This window comes from Malurus melanocephalus, unplaced genomic scaffold (assembly GCF_030028575.1).
Source record: "Malurus melanocephalus ecotype Western Australia unplaced genomic scaffold, MMel_1.1 scaffold_60, whole genome shotgun sequence".
NCBI lineage: Eukaryota > Metazoa > Chordata > Aves > Passeriformes > Maluridae > Malurus > Malurus melanocephalus.
The window spans coordinates 1,968,426-1,984,608 of record NW_026623292.1 but is presented as its reverse complement, the minus strand read 5'-3'; the positions used below and the strand labels follow the sequence as shown (position 1 = coordinate 1,984,608).

Here is a 16,183-nt window from a genome sequence, read left to right as displayed (position 1 = left end):
TTAGAAGTCTGTACTGGTCATGTCCTTGTGGCACAGACAAGATTATGGTGATGGATGTCACTTGCAGAAGATTGCTCTTGACTGAAGCAATGCTTTTTACAGTTTGTTCTCTCTAAAGTGACTTTACCAGAGGCATGATGAAAAAGAAAAAAGGAAAAATAAAAAACTGAAAATGCAGACAGCAATAGTATGCAGCTTTTACCTTTTAATATCTCTGTGAATATGATTATTTTCATGCAAAAAGTTTATGCCATTTGCTGTACCTTGCACAATTTTACATCTCATATTCCAAGGAATTGGTGGAGTRTCATCCTTGATTAAGAAAAAAGGCAAGTAAAAATATGAAATCATAGATATACACACTCACATAAACCAAAACAAACACACAAAAACCCCACAATCCAAAAGTGACTTCTTGTGATGTTTTGTTGTTTTCAAGTAGATCACTAAAAATACTACTAGCAAACACTTCTTAATTGACTTGGGCAGAAATCGATGCATTTGTCACATTGTATTCTTCCCCTGCATTTTGCCTTAGATCAAGTTGCCAGTTGCAAAAAATGTTCTTAGTTAATGTTCAACTCTGACCCTACAAGGCCAGCTRCTCTGCAAAGACCTGTCTGTATGTACTGCACCTCCCACTTCGTACTGGCCCTGATACCTTCAACCCAAAGCAAATAATTCAAAGTGTCCCACAGCTTTTACTAACAATAAAAAGTCAATCTTCCAGTGTTTTTTGATTTCTCAGGAGTTTAGCTGTTTATTCATGCTACTAACTAAACCTTAGAAGTAGGGACACCTCCATTTCAAAACAACTTCTTAATCRTGTCACTGGCCAAGGAGGATTACAGTATCTCACCATTCTACCACCTGCCTCACCTGCTCAACACCCAGACATGAAGATGACACAAGCAAGGGTCCATGCATCAAACACATCCAGTGAAGTCACAAAATGAAGTTATCAGCAAGAACACGTATTCAAGTACATTACTCACCTATCTGATCTTATTAGAAAAAGATTCTGATTTATGTCATAAATTGGTCTCTACCTTGTAAAGGACTCAGTTATTTCTCCTTTAGCTTTCAATAAATCTTTTAAGCTCAGTTGATGATAATGGCCAAAGTTACATGGATAAACATTTTCATATACCTCCTTGTTAAGTACTGCTTATCTCTACAGATAAACTTGCACTGTTCTTGGGTAAGATTTAGTCTCTCTTCTGCACTGATTCAGTTAAAAAAATAAAATAATTCTCTATGTAACAGTATGTGCAATCAAATGAATCAATCTAAATTGAGACAGTAGTGCTACCAAACAGAGCTAGTCCTTTCCCCAAGCACTGGTACCCATTTTCATCATATCACCACTTCTTTCCCACTGGGGCAGAAGGATTTGCGCAGCCCCACAAAGGAAACATCTCCAAGTGAAAATTAAATATTTTCTCCAACAGATGCTTGAACCAGTACAACCAGAGGATCAGAGCAGGAAAATAAGAGCAAGCCCAACATTTTTAGGTCTGGGGCCATGGGCGGCTGAAGTGGCACCAATTTACGTTCACCAGATTATGATCTCAGAAGCTGCACTTGCTTAGTATAAAGCAGATCCTTTTACCTCCTTCATTAAACTAACATGGACACTAATTGACTATCTTAAGTCTGGCTTACTATTGGACTGTATGTCCTTGATACACAAAGTTGCCCCACTGAACCAAAGCAACTTATTATTTATTTAAGGCCAAGGCTAGAAGATACATTATTTGATTAAATCGGAAGTATTTACACAACATAATACCTTTTTAAAAATTAAATCCTCATTTACTGAGATACTTCAGAAAGAGATTAGCAGACTATGAGCATGGAATTATAACCACTACGACAAGGGCAATGAAAAAAGGCAACTTTACAATGTAGAATCTCAAAAAATGGCAGAGAACAWGCCAACATCAGAACTGGGAGCAACAGTGCAGCACCCTCTGCACTGCTTCACACAGGCATAGTCAATCCAAGCTTTTGTGACGCTTCAGGTACCAGCACATGACTTTGTATTGTTAGCCTGACTTGACTTTTATGTATCTAAAACATTTGTATAAAATCTTACTAGAAGAAAACTTGTTATATTTTCTTCTAGAACACAAGAAGAAAGTAGTGAAACATCATTTGGCCATCACAGTTCAGTTCAGTACCATTTGAAAGACATTGCCTAGATTCCTATACTTTACCAAAGTAAGGCAACTGGAAGCTAGAAAAGATTTCACTTACCAAACACGCAAGTCTGTCAAGCAATGAACCGTTGGGCATGTATTCATACACCAGACACGGCTGAGCACCATCACTTGAGAAACCAAGTAATTCTACTAAATTTTCATGCTGACACCTATAGCAAAAAAAAACAACAACAAACAAACTTGTTCATGGGCTCTGAAAGACTCTCAGCATCTGAGAAAAACGCAAGACAGAGGGAACTTGATTCCCAATTATTTGTTTCATCTCTACTGCACAAAGCTGGGTTTGTGTGATGATGCTTTAAAACAAACAAAATGTAATTGTTCTGTGTAAGAAACATTTTTACTTAACACAAAATTAAGTAAAAATGTTAGAAACACAAAAAATGTATAATGGTATACTCACTTTGCCATTATGTTTATTTCTTGCTCAAACTGATGTTTCAAGTCCTGAACACTAACATCAACCATCTACAAAAGGAAGTATTTGACATTAACATCATTGGTCAAATTAAAATGCAGAGCTGTCCATTAAAAAAAAAAGGGAAAAAGGAATTGTAAGCCTTTCTGAGTTAACTGTTTGCAATCACTTTCTATTCAGCTCAAAAATAAAACTATCAAAACATGACTTGTAATTCCTTGCAACACTGTATTACTGGACAAAGGGATCTAATTTCAGCAGTCACCAATTTAACGCCAATCACTGCAGCTACGCCCTAATAGCACTTACTCATTAAAAAAATCWTTATTAACACAAAGCAATGAAGACTCATTTTGTGACAATAACTATTTAGCTTCTGAATCTTATCCATCCTAACCTGAAATGGAAACTTCCTTAGGACCCATAATCTTCTGCCACTTCTTGAGGGTGGGGGAGAAACAATTGGGGGTGCACTCTGCTCTTCCAAACAACTTGTCTGTGCCCCACAAAGGAGAGCTACACAGAGGGCAAGAACTATCTCCTGTCACTTGGCCAACTCACAGCACTGATGGGACTAAGGATAAGGTTCTCAATTCAACGAATGTTTAACATGGTGACAACCCTTTTTGAAATGTATCAYTTAACTCTTTCCACAACAAACAAGATAAAGAAGCCTATACTATAAAGTGCACAGTCATTAAAATAAAAAATTCCCAGGACAACTCACAGCAATGAGCTTCTTGACAGCCACATTTCTGCCATTGATGTAGCCTTTGAACACAATGCCAAAGCCACCTTCTCCCAGTTTATTACCTCCAGTAGATTCTGGTCGGGCATCAAAATTATTTGTAATGCTTTCCAAGTCATGATACAAAAAATTATGGAAATCTGAAAGACATATTGACATTTAGCACAAAGCTATGGTATCACTTAAGGAACAAGGTTTTCTGCTTCAGTTCTCTTAAAACAAAAGTTTGCGACCATACAAAACCTGACACAGTGGAGCCCTAATTCCAGCTCTGTGACAAAGAAAGCAGAAAAACAAAAGGAATACATATATATATATATATATATATATATATAAAATATATATTTATATTGAGCTATGCATAAATTTCTTCACAACTAGCACTACTGTAGCAGGCAGCCGATAGTATTTTTTATTCATACTCATAATACAGATAGTAGAAATTAAACGTGCAGCAGATCAGAGAGAGAGGCACACTGCCTTAAATGTAAAATATATACCCAGATTACATCATGTTTCTGGCAGCAAGTCAAAAGTGGACCTTTAGGAAGGCCAATCACAAACGTTCCTAAAATGCCTTCTTTAATCATTTTTTTCTCCAGAATTCWTAGTAATTTCTGACATACAGAACCTAGTTTTAAAGCATAAGATGTTGAACAGTSTATAAAATAAGTACTGGAAAAGGGCAACAGGATTATGTGTGACACAAAGGAAATTATGATTTAATTAACAGTTATGTTTTCCCTCACAGTAGGTGACTTACTGGCAAGATACAAGATGCTGTTTCCCACAGACGAACCATGATAGGAATAGGGTCATCACTCTCATGCACTACTATGATTTCTTTCACATGGGGTGAAGGACAGATCAGCAAAAAAAATAGCACTGAATTCTACCAAAAGMAGTGCCTACCTCTGTTACTGGACTGTGAGCTGCTGTTTTCTTCTCTTAAGTAAGAAGGATCTGAATGCTGCTTCTCAGTACTCTGAGCTGAAACAGACTTTACAGATGCCACTTCTTTTCCCTGTACAGGTAGTTGTTTCTCATGTATAGGCAAGGTTTCCTGCGAAGAAAGAGGTAATGTAACTTCTTGTGGCATCTTTACAGCTTCTGAAAAGGAAATTTAGAGAAAGGGTTAACTACATTAGGAACCAGAAAAAAACCCAAGTACTATTAATGCCAGCATTTTTGTAAGTATCACAAGGTTATATTCTGCCACCATGTGTAAACTCCAGCACTCTTATTGAAACTTGAAACTCTTATTTAAACTGTTATTACAAGTGATAGAAAGTGGAAAATACATCCACTTTTGGTTATTCTAACCTAATCCTTTCTGATTTTCAAGTTACTGTTAAGCTCTTTAGCATCTCACAAAACTGTACAAAATGCACAGGAGTAACACTTACCTGGAAGCAAAAGGCGTGCTGGTGCTAGGAACTGATTCCTAACCAGCAGATCCACAAGATCAGCAACTGTGCAGTTTGTGGTTCCCCAGTCATAAAGCAATTCGCACGTGGGGCTCTTTCCCATTTGTACAAAAGCCTCAAATTTCCTTAAAAGATAAGTTAAGAGCAACATTAAAAAAATAGTGACCCAAAGAAGCACAAAGTCAAGAGATTAAAAGCAAATGTCAAAAAAAAATCCATACTGAAAAAAATTCTGAATGTACTGCACAAATTCACACATCTTCTGAAAATGCAGTCAAAAYCCCTAAACGCATTCAAAATCAGCAGAAAAACATGCAAAATATGGGAAAATCTAAGGGAAAACCACATATACATGGCTTCAGCAGTTTGTCCAGGATCTCAGACCAGCAGAGAAGAGAATGTCAGCCAGAGATAAAGAGTAAGTCAGACCCAGATCAAATGTAAAAATTATTGTTTTCCATCCCTTTGGCATYCACACTCCATTCTGAATATTTTGAGATAGCCATTAAGAAGAAAATCAGATTCAGTATTATGACTGATCTATTACTAATTATTGGAAAACAAAGATTTAATACTAACATTACTAGAAAAGACTGGTAACTCAACATGATACATACAGCACCTAAAATCTCCTAACCTTTGAAACAGCTTCAACAAGGATTCAACAAGTCCTTGAAGCAATGAGGTGTTCCTAAAATATTGGCAGCATTACTTCTCAAGTAATTGTTAATTTTAGGCCTCGGGCTCCCCACATTTGTTGGGATTTTCTGGGAAACAGTGAATTAGGAGTTGCAGTCCAGGTGTCTCTTGGGTACAATAAGGTCAAATACCTACTAGTCTTTAGGAAAGGAAAGCCATGCAGGCAAAACTGCTAACAGTATCTAAGTCTGAAGCTCTAATTAAACCTAATTTCCTTAATCAATTTTCCGGGGCTTGTCCGAAAACTGAGCCCTGGAGCAATTAGGAGTAATTACCTCGAGCTCCCTAAGGAAACGGCACTGTAAGATGTMAGTGCCCACCGGCACACAGAGTGAAAGTTACAGTAACGAGATGGAAAACAGGATCGACAAAGTATTTATGCTAAACAGGTAATACACGAGTTTACGTTACGGGACTAATATAGCACCTTATATGCATTTGGCTGTATCGGCTTTCACCRGACGGGTTAGTTATATCCACCGCAAGTTTCTTCCACCCTTCCTGCGGGTCGATGAACTCTGCCAGCCGCYTCATGAGCCCGTAGCTCAGGCAGCGGACATGCATGGAATCCGTCACGGGCTGGCCCATCCTCCGCTCCTGGCGGGACAGAGTTACCCGTGCGGTTCGCCGGACCGCGGCCGCCCACCGAGGCGCCACAAACGCCCCCGCCCTCACGGTTCCGACAGSCACCCCGAGGCCCGGCGGAACCGCCCCAGCGGCAGGCGCAGCTCCCGCCCACCATTCCCGGCTGCACACGCGCCCTGCACCCCGCAGCTGGCGGCGGGGGCCACCCGGCGTCTCCTCATGCCTCACCGCCGCCTCCTGGCCGCGCCGCCCGCGATCCCCCTGGCCCGCACGCCCCGCTCCCCATAAGGCGTTACCAGCGCACCGCTTCCCTTCCACCTTTAAAGCTTCCCCTTTAAGAGGGCGGGGCCCAGTCCCCAGYGGCGCTGACGCAACCGGCGCGGTGAGGACACAGCGGAAGCGCTCTCCCGCCCGGGCCCGCCATAGGCGGCCGAAAGGTGCCCGCCCCCGGCCGCCCCATGTCGGCAGCGAGGAGGGGGATCCTTCCCTMCGTCTGTTTCCCCGCGGGCCGGGGGAGTTTGGTAACGTCCTTGGGGCCCTGTTAGGGCAGGCGGGGGCGGAGGGAATGAGGCGGTTTGGCGCCCCCTGGCGGTGGCTTCCGGGGGCGCGCGGGTCCCGCCGCGCGTTCGTTCCTCCCTCCCTGCCCGTGTCCCCGTATCCATCCCTGCCTGCCTGCCTCCCTCCCTGCCTCCCTCCCTGCCTTTCAGCAGACTTTTCTGTAGTAGTTCATTCTATTCCGCCCCTCTCCCTTTTTCCTCTCCGCCCGTTGCAGGTGCACCGGCGGCTCTGGCCGGGAGCAGGCAAAGGCCGCAGCCATGCTGCCCTCCTTCAGTTACCTGACGGAGCACACCGGCTTTCGCGGCACTATCAAAAACTCTCCGAGGGACTTCGTAGTGACAGAGCTCGAGGTGCCCCAGCTCTTCCTGAGGGACACCCGGGCTGAAGTGCCCCAGAAGACCAGCGAAGCGCTGCCGGGGCAGAGCAGCCCGTGCCCGCGGCAGCCCAAAAAGCGGAGGACGGAGCCCCCAGGCCCGGGTGCCGCTGAGTGCCCCTGGGGTGCTGCGCCCGGGCCCGCGGGGTGCGGCCCAGGCCGGGCGGGAGGCGGCTGTGCTGCTTCCCCTGACAAAAGTGGGCCTGAGSGAGACTCCGAGCTGCGGTCTTCCGGCCTCCGCGAAGCCCCTGTGTTGGAGTCCTTACTCGGCAAGCCCGTGAGCGAACGGCTCAGCAAATTTGCCTGTGATCTGAAGGATGCGTGGGGCTTGGAAAACAGTGCGGATGCTGGCATTAAGGAGTTCTCGYTAGGACCTAGGCTGGACAAGAAAATTCGAGCTGATTTACACAGTGCTGTTAGGCAGAAATTCCCCTTTCTAGTCACTCTTACAAAAGACAATGAAATGATTGTAAAAGGAAATCCTGATTACAGAGAACTTTGTCGATTAGTGACTGAAAAAGAAACAAGTGATTTCTTTAAATTTTTAGATGCAAAGCTAGAAAATTCTACGTTTTCCTTTGAGCCTGATGGAAACAAAGAGCACAGAAAAATAGTTCACCACTTTATCAATAGGAAATTTGGAAAGCTTTTAGAAACAAAGTCTTTTACTGTGGCAGATGTCAATGATCAGCCAAATATGTCAATAATGGTACGGTTTCGAGAAAAAAGTTGGTCCAGAAAAAGGTCTGCTCGTTGTTTTCAGGAGAATCAAGATGTTTATACAGGTAAAGATCGCCTTTTTTTAGTGAAGGTGGCAGGTATCATTGTGTTCTGTAGAAAGACTGAAACTCCRGACCATTTTTATGTGACATGTAGGCCTGGTCATCTCATTGTTTATGTTGAAATAAATCATTATCAATGCAGTGGCATTGCATTCCTGGAGAATGAGATGAATGAAACCAACTTACTGCAGTGATTTGACTGTTCAGTGATAATGGTTACAGTTCTGTTGATTGTAGCCACAAACTAACTCTGTCATTCCCAGTGTGATAATTTTCCCTTGAAAGTAAGAGTGGGATTTTAGGAGGTGGATCCAGATACTGAACAAGTTAGTAAAGTCAATTTTGACTTACGATCTCATTCGTTAAAGCACTTCCTGATACAGAGAATGTTTCTAGCAATACATCAATGTATGTTTGTTGACTTGTGCTGCATTTTATGAAGTACTATTTTCAAAGGTATCAGGGTTTTTTGGTTGATCTGGGTTTTGTGTACTGTGTCCTGCTTTTTCTGGWTTTTTCTTTCTATGCTGTAGAAGTCTCATTTCCTTTAGTTTTATGGGTTTGGAGGACGGTTTCTCTGCAGTTTCCATGCTGTTACAGTTTGAGGGGAAGAACCTGCCCATCTGTCATGGGAGAATGCTGAAACATAAAAGCTAGTTCCTAATAATTCTGAGATGATTGTTTCAGCTTTCACCCTTCAGAAAGAAAATCTGGAAACACTAGAAGCAATCGGCTTGTTGGCAGCTGAACTTGATGTACTTCCTTCAGACTTCAGTTACACTGGCATCAAAGATAAGAAGGCTATCACTTTGCAGCCTATGGTTGTGAAGAAGGTGACTCCTGAGAGGTACTTAGAATCTGGGCTCAATCAATTTAGCACATAGTTTTCTATGTTAATAAGTATCAACATCGTGTGATCTCTTGAAATGGTCTTACTAATGTGTCTTCCCTTTGCCTGTATAGAGCACAATGGAAATGCTTTAATCTTTTGTGRCTTTAGGTACTATGCAGTTTAGCACTCAAGTTAGTGGTAAAATTCCACTGCAAACTGGACTGTAAGGCTAGTTATCCATGAGATAATTAGCAAAACTTTGCATTAGTGTTTAAATGATGATGAAAAATAGCTAAATGCGTCCACACAGCAGGAGGAAGAAATATTTTTTGCAAATAAATARTTTATAAAATTATTAAAATAATGCTGAGAATTTAAGCTCTTATGCTGAAAGTTTCCTTTTGTTTGAGTAACTRCTATTTGCACATAAGAATAAAAAGGTTGAGTGGATATTTTAAAGGGCAAATATTTGAACTGTCAGCTGTGTTTCCAATTACAGGCATGTGCGAGCACACCCTGAGAATCAGTGCACTGAGTTTGTTTTTGTTAAGGCTGACTGAGAAAGAGCAATTGTGTTTTGGAGTCTGCTACAGCACATTACCTTTTCCTTTCTCTTTAATGAGAAGCAGGTTTTGAGGAGTGAAGAGCAGTATTTCARTTAAAAAAATTTAAAACTCAGTGCAGTTACTTTGAGAAAGTTCAGTGAATTGCTTCATTCCAGCATCTGTCATTATCACTTAAGTGCCAATGATGCAAGCATTTAAAAAGTATTTTTGGATAATAACTAAATTTTAGTATTTCTATCTCTGCATTTGATTTGGTTTTCTCATAATAATTGTTTTACATCCCATTTTAATTTTTAAGCGCTAAGATGAAAAAAACTTTAATTAGAAGTTGTAAAACTTTAGTAGAGGATGGTTCATAATTTGTCCCAATTAATTGTTCAGGTTGAAAGAAATTGGAAACAAAATGGAAAAAAAAGGCATAAGAATATTCAACATCCGTTCAGCATACCAGCACCTCAGACTTGGTCAGCTGAAGGGCAATCACTTCGACATAGTTGTAAGAGATCTCCGACACCACAATCATGACTGTTCTGCAGATTTAAAGGGGAGAATATCTGAAGCAATGCGAAACGTTGAGGTAAGAAAAACTCATGGCTGCTGATAATGAACAGTTTTGTTTGCTGTTATAGGAAGTACTTTTAAGGAACATGCTTGCTATAGCACAATAATGGCAGTATTTCCCAAGTTTGGTGCTTTTCACAGACTTATGTCTTTCCTTAAAGAATCAGGAGTAGAAGTGCCTTCCAAGGAGGCACCACAAGTAAATTGATTCTATTATAGACTGGAGATCCCAGAATTTTATTATTGGAAATTTATTTTATTATTCTGTTGGTACTATAATACTTTCCTTTCTGTCCACCATCTGACTTATTTTGTTTTGCTGTTTGGAAGATGAACACCAATTCCTGTGATTATGTGTACTGCTTTATTATGTTTACTTTACTGGTCAGATGATGAATGACAAAAAAGATAAGTATTAATGCAAAATACAGGTTTTTCATCTTCTGTGAAAGCAAAATTTCATATGGGTTCCAAAGGTTATAAAATTTGAACTGAATAACCATTTGCAAAACATATGTTTTTTGTTTACTYCATGTATACTTGCTGTGTTCTAGAAAAGGGTGTTCTCCTTGGGTCAAGTGACTGACTGACAATTTTACTTCTCACTTGTGACTTAAAACTTATCAGGAGATTTTAAATCCCAGTTAGCAGAAGTGATCAATCCTGACTGATATTACAATAGTAGTAGAAATGATCTCATGTGAAAATAGTAGTGTTTTTAAGAGAAAATATCCAACAGTTATGGTTATGGTTCATCATCTTCRCTGCATTTTATAATCTGACACATTTTAAAAGCTCAATTACTTTGACTTGACCTCTAGTTGTATTTATAATAATTAACTATATAAAAATAGTTTTGTTTCATTTACCTGGGATTTTTTAATTATGTGAAGACAATGGTATAACTTGATAGTCTTTTTAGATGTTTCTAAATTAAGTGCCAAACTATTTTAATGAATCATGAGTTATGCTTTTGTTACATCCTGTTTGTATGCATTTTGGATCTAAATACACATATATGTGTGTTGTATGCCTGGTCTTWTTAATCAGACACAGTATTTTCATGCATATAATGTATTTTTTCTCTCTCATTCTAGACAAAAGGTTTTGTAAATTACTATGGACCTCAGCGATTTGGACAAGGACAAATTGTTCAGACAGATCAAATAGGATTGGCTTTACTCAATGAAAAAATGGTATTTCCATTTTTATTTTGGGTACTTACTTCAAGAGAATTTCCTATTACTGTTGCAATATCTAGCACTAGAGTTGACCTTCTCAGTGAACAATTTCATTTGTGAGATAAACCCATCTGTGTGCTGGAAGCAATWGCTAGATCAGTTTTGATAACAACATAAGCATGATGATCTTCATACTGAAACTAAAACCCTTTTTTAAACAGCAAATGAAGCTTTAAATAGTTCAGGGAGTGATAGTTCTGTCTGTAATTGGAATGTGATTGCAATTGTCATTCTGCCACTTGGCAGGAAAGTGGTTGCATTCCATATAGCGTTTGAACACAAAATGAAGCAGTTTGCATACACTGTTTATTCAGGGTCTTGATCAGAACTGTAGCCTCTTTTGCATGCTGGGGGTCTGTTTAATACTCAAAAGTGTCATGTAAGTTCATAAGAAAGCATTTGTTTTTTCAATACTGTGATAACTTATCTGCTCTATAGAAGAGATTGCTGCTTTCCATTATTCCTTGACTACTTTCCCAAACTCTCAATTCTGAGCTCATTAGGTAATAATTCATAAGAGTAATGTATTTTTCAGTGTATGTGGTATAGTATTTGACACAGGTGAAAAGACTAGTCAGACACTATCAAGTCAAAAGAATACCTAAATATCCTTTTCTTCTAATCCTTTTTAGACTCTGAGAAAAGTCAGGAAAACTTACCTTTCAAATATAAGAATAAAAATTTGAGGGCAACCCATAAAAGTTACTGTTGACGTATTTGACATCAGATAGCAGTTGGATCAGGTGCAGTCCCTGAGGAGTAATGGTTTACATCTCTAGTCTTAACTTAGTTACTTTAATTTAAAGTAGGTAAGAACTACTATTTATATTAAAAATGTGCCAGTATGTGCTTTTACAGTCCAATACAGGAGGGGACAAGAGTCAGATGTCACAGGTTGATAGAAGTGCTAGCAAATTGAGTGGCTCCTCTGACCTTGCAAGTAGCACAGAGTGCTTTCCTTGTTTCAATGTCTTCTAACCTAATACAGATCAATATTAAAAAAAAAATAAAAAGGTTGTCCCTCTATATGAGACTGTGGAGACTGTGGAAAGTGTTCAGTCTAAATATAGCATGAAGCATGCAGGATGGAAAGAAGRAGCCTTCCTGTTCAGGATAGAATGATGACAATTTCAAGTGGAGAARTTTGAACTGGATGACCAAGAAGAGTGACTGGTTTCTCATACAGCTTTGAAAACTTACATTTTCCTTTTTTAATCTGAGAAGGAATACAACACATTGTTTAGCTATTCATGGAATCTTCTGTGAAAGGGAGAATTTGACTTTGACCTTAAAGAACTGATACAATTTTGAGAGCTTGCAGAATATGTTAAGGCAGAATTGGATGCATAATTGTCTCTTTAGTTGACAAATAGTTATATTTAACTGCAAAAAAAAAMCAACCCAAATTTACTAATATTGTTCTTTGAAGGTGAGAGCTGTGAAGTTGTTCTTCACACCCGAAGATACTGATGATGCTGTAAACAATGCAAAGAGATACTTTCTTCAAACTGGTGTGTCTACTTAAATTGTYTGTATATTTATGCAGAGTCGATATTGTGGGGGAGTAAGGTGCTGCTGCACAGGGAGATACTTTTTATTTTTCCTACTGCTTTATCATACTTACACTTCATTTTGTGAAACTCAATGGAGTTGCACATTTAAAAATTATATGAGGCCCTAAATGTGCAAAATAGTGGAAAGTGAAGRTACTTTAGGTGTAAGACAGTATAGAAGCAAGTGCTATATATCATAGTGCTAGAAAAGACTATCGGAGGAGATTTGACCTCCTTCCATCTGTCTGCTTTTGTAGAATAAATTTTTTYTCCCTAACAAGCAAAGTATACAGGAATGTGGCATCTGATTCATACTGAGCACTTAACACATCTACTTTATTTCTTTCTTGGTTTAAAATCAACCAAATATGTCAAAGGCAGGAGTRTGCTGAGCAAAGTGCTCTGTTTGCCATATTTATTGCTTTTATCATTCAACTGAACTTTCTCCAATTTGGAGTTGTTCTCCACTTCAAATATATTTTTCTTTTCAAATAGTCCACATCTGTTAGCCTGTTTATCACTGTAGATTGACAGGACAACTATGAGATATAGCTTCAAAAGACAAAGATATGTTTGGTTTCACAAGAAAATATATAAGATGAATGATTCTGTTCTGTACATTGCTGTATGATGCATGGAAAGACATTGATGTGGACTCTGAAAGCAGCTGCTTGCCTTTTCCCAAAACCGAAAGGCTTTGTCAGTTAATCACGTGTAATATGAAAAAAAAAGCAAACCATAAAATTCTAAATATTCAGCATTTATATAATGTAATACAAATCAGAATAAATGTATTTTCATCTTGGTTARTGGTCAGACTTCCCTGAGGCTAATGTAATTTTTACTGTCAAAATAAAGACATGTTTTTGACCTTCTGTGAAGTACCTCTTCTCAAATGATGGGAAGTAGAGATTTAATGTTCTTTTATAGATCAGTTTTTACTTTTAGTTACCTGACTTTAARAACAACTCTTGGGAACAATAAAGGAAGTTTCTAAAAAAAAATTGTTCAAACTAGGCTGAATAACTGAATGACAGCTAGTTCAATTTATACTGCATGAAACAGAATAAAATTAATGGGTGTGTGTTGATAGGCATAAAAGATGAAATTTCTCTAATATGACACGTTGAAAGAAAGGAAACAATAAAAGCATTGAGAGGTTAGATTGACACTTTTTTTCCCTATTTGATTGTTTCATCTTCTTAACTGTCAAGTAGTATTTGAACAATCAGSGATTACTGACATAGTTATTTTTGTTTATATCAGAAGATGCGAAGGGCACACTTGGGATGCTGCCAGAATTTAAAGTAAGAGAGAAGATGTTGCTACGAGCYTTAAATCGCTATGGTGTAAATCACGAAGGTTGTACCAAAGGGTGGCTCAACATTCCCCATTCCTTGCGCATATTCTATGTCCACGCTTATTGCAGTAAAATTTGGAATGAAGCAGCATCATACAGGCTGAAGACTTATGGCTCAAAAGTGGTTGAGGGTGATCTTGTCTTTTTGGAAGAAAATTATGAAAGCATTTCAATGAATGACAAGGTGAGTCTTCCCAAAGTAGTTATTGTGAAAGCAAAAACAATAACAAAACCCCCAAATCAGATCAGATAAATCAAAAAACTGCAGTATTTTACTGGAGAATAAACAGGTATGTGCAGAGGCAGAATGTAATTAATTTCTTCTGGGTGAATGTCTTACAAATTTGGAACATTACCTCCAGAYCTGATGGAGTGGCTTCTGTTTCTATTGAGATTTTTCTTTACCAACGTTTTTGAGAGTGAATGTTAATGAAACAATTAGATGAAATAAAAWTAAAATAAGAGGTATCAAATGCAGTATGACTGTTTTGTGTAGATATATTCCTATTAATATAAAACATTTTTCTTTGTATTTTTGCTTTTGATGGTGCAGCACAAGATGGCATTGACTTCAGACTCAGAGAGTATTAGTTGTAAACGTTTAATGCAATGTCATCTACCAGTAAACTGATGATATTAAGCATATTTTAAGATTTTTTCATGCCTGAGTTTATTGCCCTTGCTGTAGTCAAATAGCTTTAGAATTCTTTGTAAGTTTGTAAGTATACTGCATAATCCTAAAACAAAACATACGTTTTTACTTTTTAAAAGTTTTTTTTTTCTTCCTAAATGTCTTTTCAGGTTCATGTAGTCACTGCTTCAGAAGAATCAGCTAACAAATATTCTATATACCAAGTAAGTCTGTATGAAAAATCCTGAATTGTTGATAGCTTTATTTGATTAAAACGCTTTGTTTTGAATAAGGTGATTAATTTAACYGGTGCAGTCTTCTTCCCTGCCAGAATGCACACTGAATAAAACACATATGAACTCATCTCCACTCTCATAACAAACTTACTTCTTAGTGGAAGTAAGCACAGTGTCATTTGCAGTATGGCAGTTTTTATCATGAAGCTGAATGCTTCAGAAAAATTTCATTCTACTGGGAAAAACATTCAAAAGCAGTTGATGTTCTAATTGTTGAAGGTTTCAGAATGCAGTTGTGAAGTCTTGCATGACAACTGAATATATGGCAATTGAATGACTTTATTGCTTTATCTTTCCCAAGAAGCAATAAAATTCATATTAGTATATTTCTAATTTGTTTTAGGAATCCTGATGCATTGCTGATTTTTTTTGCTTTAAATATGATCGAGATACCTGCCATGCACGGCTTCATTTCACAAGAGAARCTGCTGGTTACTCTTTCAGGCCCCAAAACACAGGGTTTAAATGTACTTAAAATATCACATTTATTTAAAGAGTAATGGGTGAGCATTACCTCAAATATGTTTGTTTTGTTTTTTCTTTGAAGGTGGTTCTTCCAATGGTGGGACATAGTATCAAGTATCCCAGTAATAAAGTTGGACAATGGTACCGTGAAAGACTCTCTAAAGATGAGCTGGACTTGTGCAAATTCAGGGTGTCTCCATTACAACTGAATATACCTGGATGCTACAGACTTATTTTGAAAAATGTTCAGAATCTCTCATATTTTTTGGAGGGTTTTGAAGAAGGGATCAAAATTGAGGACAACCTTCTGAATGATTTAAAATTATCTCTTCATGTGTCATTTGACCTTGATTCTTCATGTTATGCAACAGTCTGTCTGAGAGAAATAATGAAATGTGACTTTTAAGATTCCACTTAATGAAAAATTGCAGTAGTATTGTACAATGTGATATTTCACATGTACTGCCAAGAACAGAGGAGAGAATAACAGGTTCAAGCCATGAACAGGAAAAATCTGTAGATTGAGATTACAGATTAGGTAAAAAAAGCTCAACAAAATCCTTTAGAATGTTCCGAAAACATTCCAAACTCTATATACAAATCCTTGAATGCACTGGAGTAAAAGTCCGTTACACCAGGCAGGTCTAACAGAACTTAAAGAAACCATGGGCTGCAAGATTGAATCTCCTGTTTGCATAGACATCTGGCTGACAAAGTTAAGTCTTGGAAGAATATTTCAGCAAACAAATGTATCTTGTAATGCATAGTAATTTTTTAAAATGTTTTATATAAAACATTTATACTATTTTCTTCTTTATTAAAAAAATAAAGTAGTTAACTGTGGTAAAATGAGTGGATTTGTG

At 38.3% G+C, this 16,183-nt stretch overlaps 2 protein-coding genes across 6 annotated transcripts in view; one reads left to right on the top strand and one right to left on the bottom strand.

Moving 5' to 3' along the window:
• The window catches only part of IRAK4 (interleukin 1 receptor associated kinase 4), a 16,975-nt gene extending 9,983 nt beyond the window's left edge, over positions 1–6,992 (bottom strand). Inside the window, exons 1-8 of one of the 3 annotated variants that reach the window (XM_057366152.1) lie at positions 6,939–6,992; positions 5,945–6,114; positions 4,798–4,943; positions 4,304–4,501; positions 3,371–3,531; positions 2,629–2,693; positions 2,260–2,374; positions 203–312 (exon numbers count right to left, since the gene is read on the bottom strand). In XM_057366152.1, coding sequence (XP_057222135.1) covers positions 203–312; positions 2,260–2,374; positions 2,629–2,693; positions 3,371–3,531; positions 4,304–4,501; positions 4,798–4,943; positions 5,945–6,105 — 956 coding nt within the window. In that variant the 5' untranslated portion in view covers positions 6,106–6,114; positions 6,939–6,992. Of the gene's footprint in view, positions 1–202; positions 313–2,259; positions 2,375–2,628; positions 2,694–3,370; positions 3,532–4,303; positions 4,502–4,797; positions 4,944–5,944; positions 6,115–6,330; positions 6,370–6,398; positions 6,525–6,938 lie in introns of those variants that run through there. The other 2 variants (XM_057366151.1, XM_057366153.1) reach the window with 2 other exon arrangements.
• PUS7L (pseudouridine synthase 7 like) lies at positions 6,578–16,183 on the top strand. 3 transcript variants are annotated; one of them, XM_057366148.1, is made up of 9 exons: positions 6,578–6,623; positions 6,875–7,818; positions 8,503–8,662; positions 9,595–9,790; positions 10,872–10,970; positions 12,445–12,526; positions 13,838–14,112; positions 14,730–14,783; positions 15,403–16,183. In XM_057366148.1, exons 2-9 carry the CDS (start codon positions 6,918–6,920, stop codon positions 15,724–15,726), a joined length of 2,091 nt encoding a protein of 696 aa, XP_057222131.1. In that variant the 5' UTR covers positions 6,578–6,623; positions 6,875–6,917; the 3' UTR covers positions 15,727–16,183. The 3 variants fall into 3 exon arrangements, with proteins under 3 accessions (XP_057222131.1, XP_057222130.1, XP_057222132.1); XM_057366147.1 differs by having other exon boundaries at positions 13,835–14,112; XM_057366149.1 differs by lacking the exon at positions 6,578–6,623 and having other exon boundaries at positions 7,738–7,818; positions 8,517–8,662; positions 13,835–14,112; positions 15,403–16,181.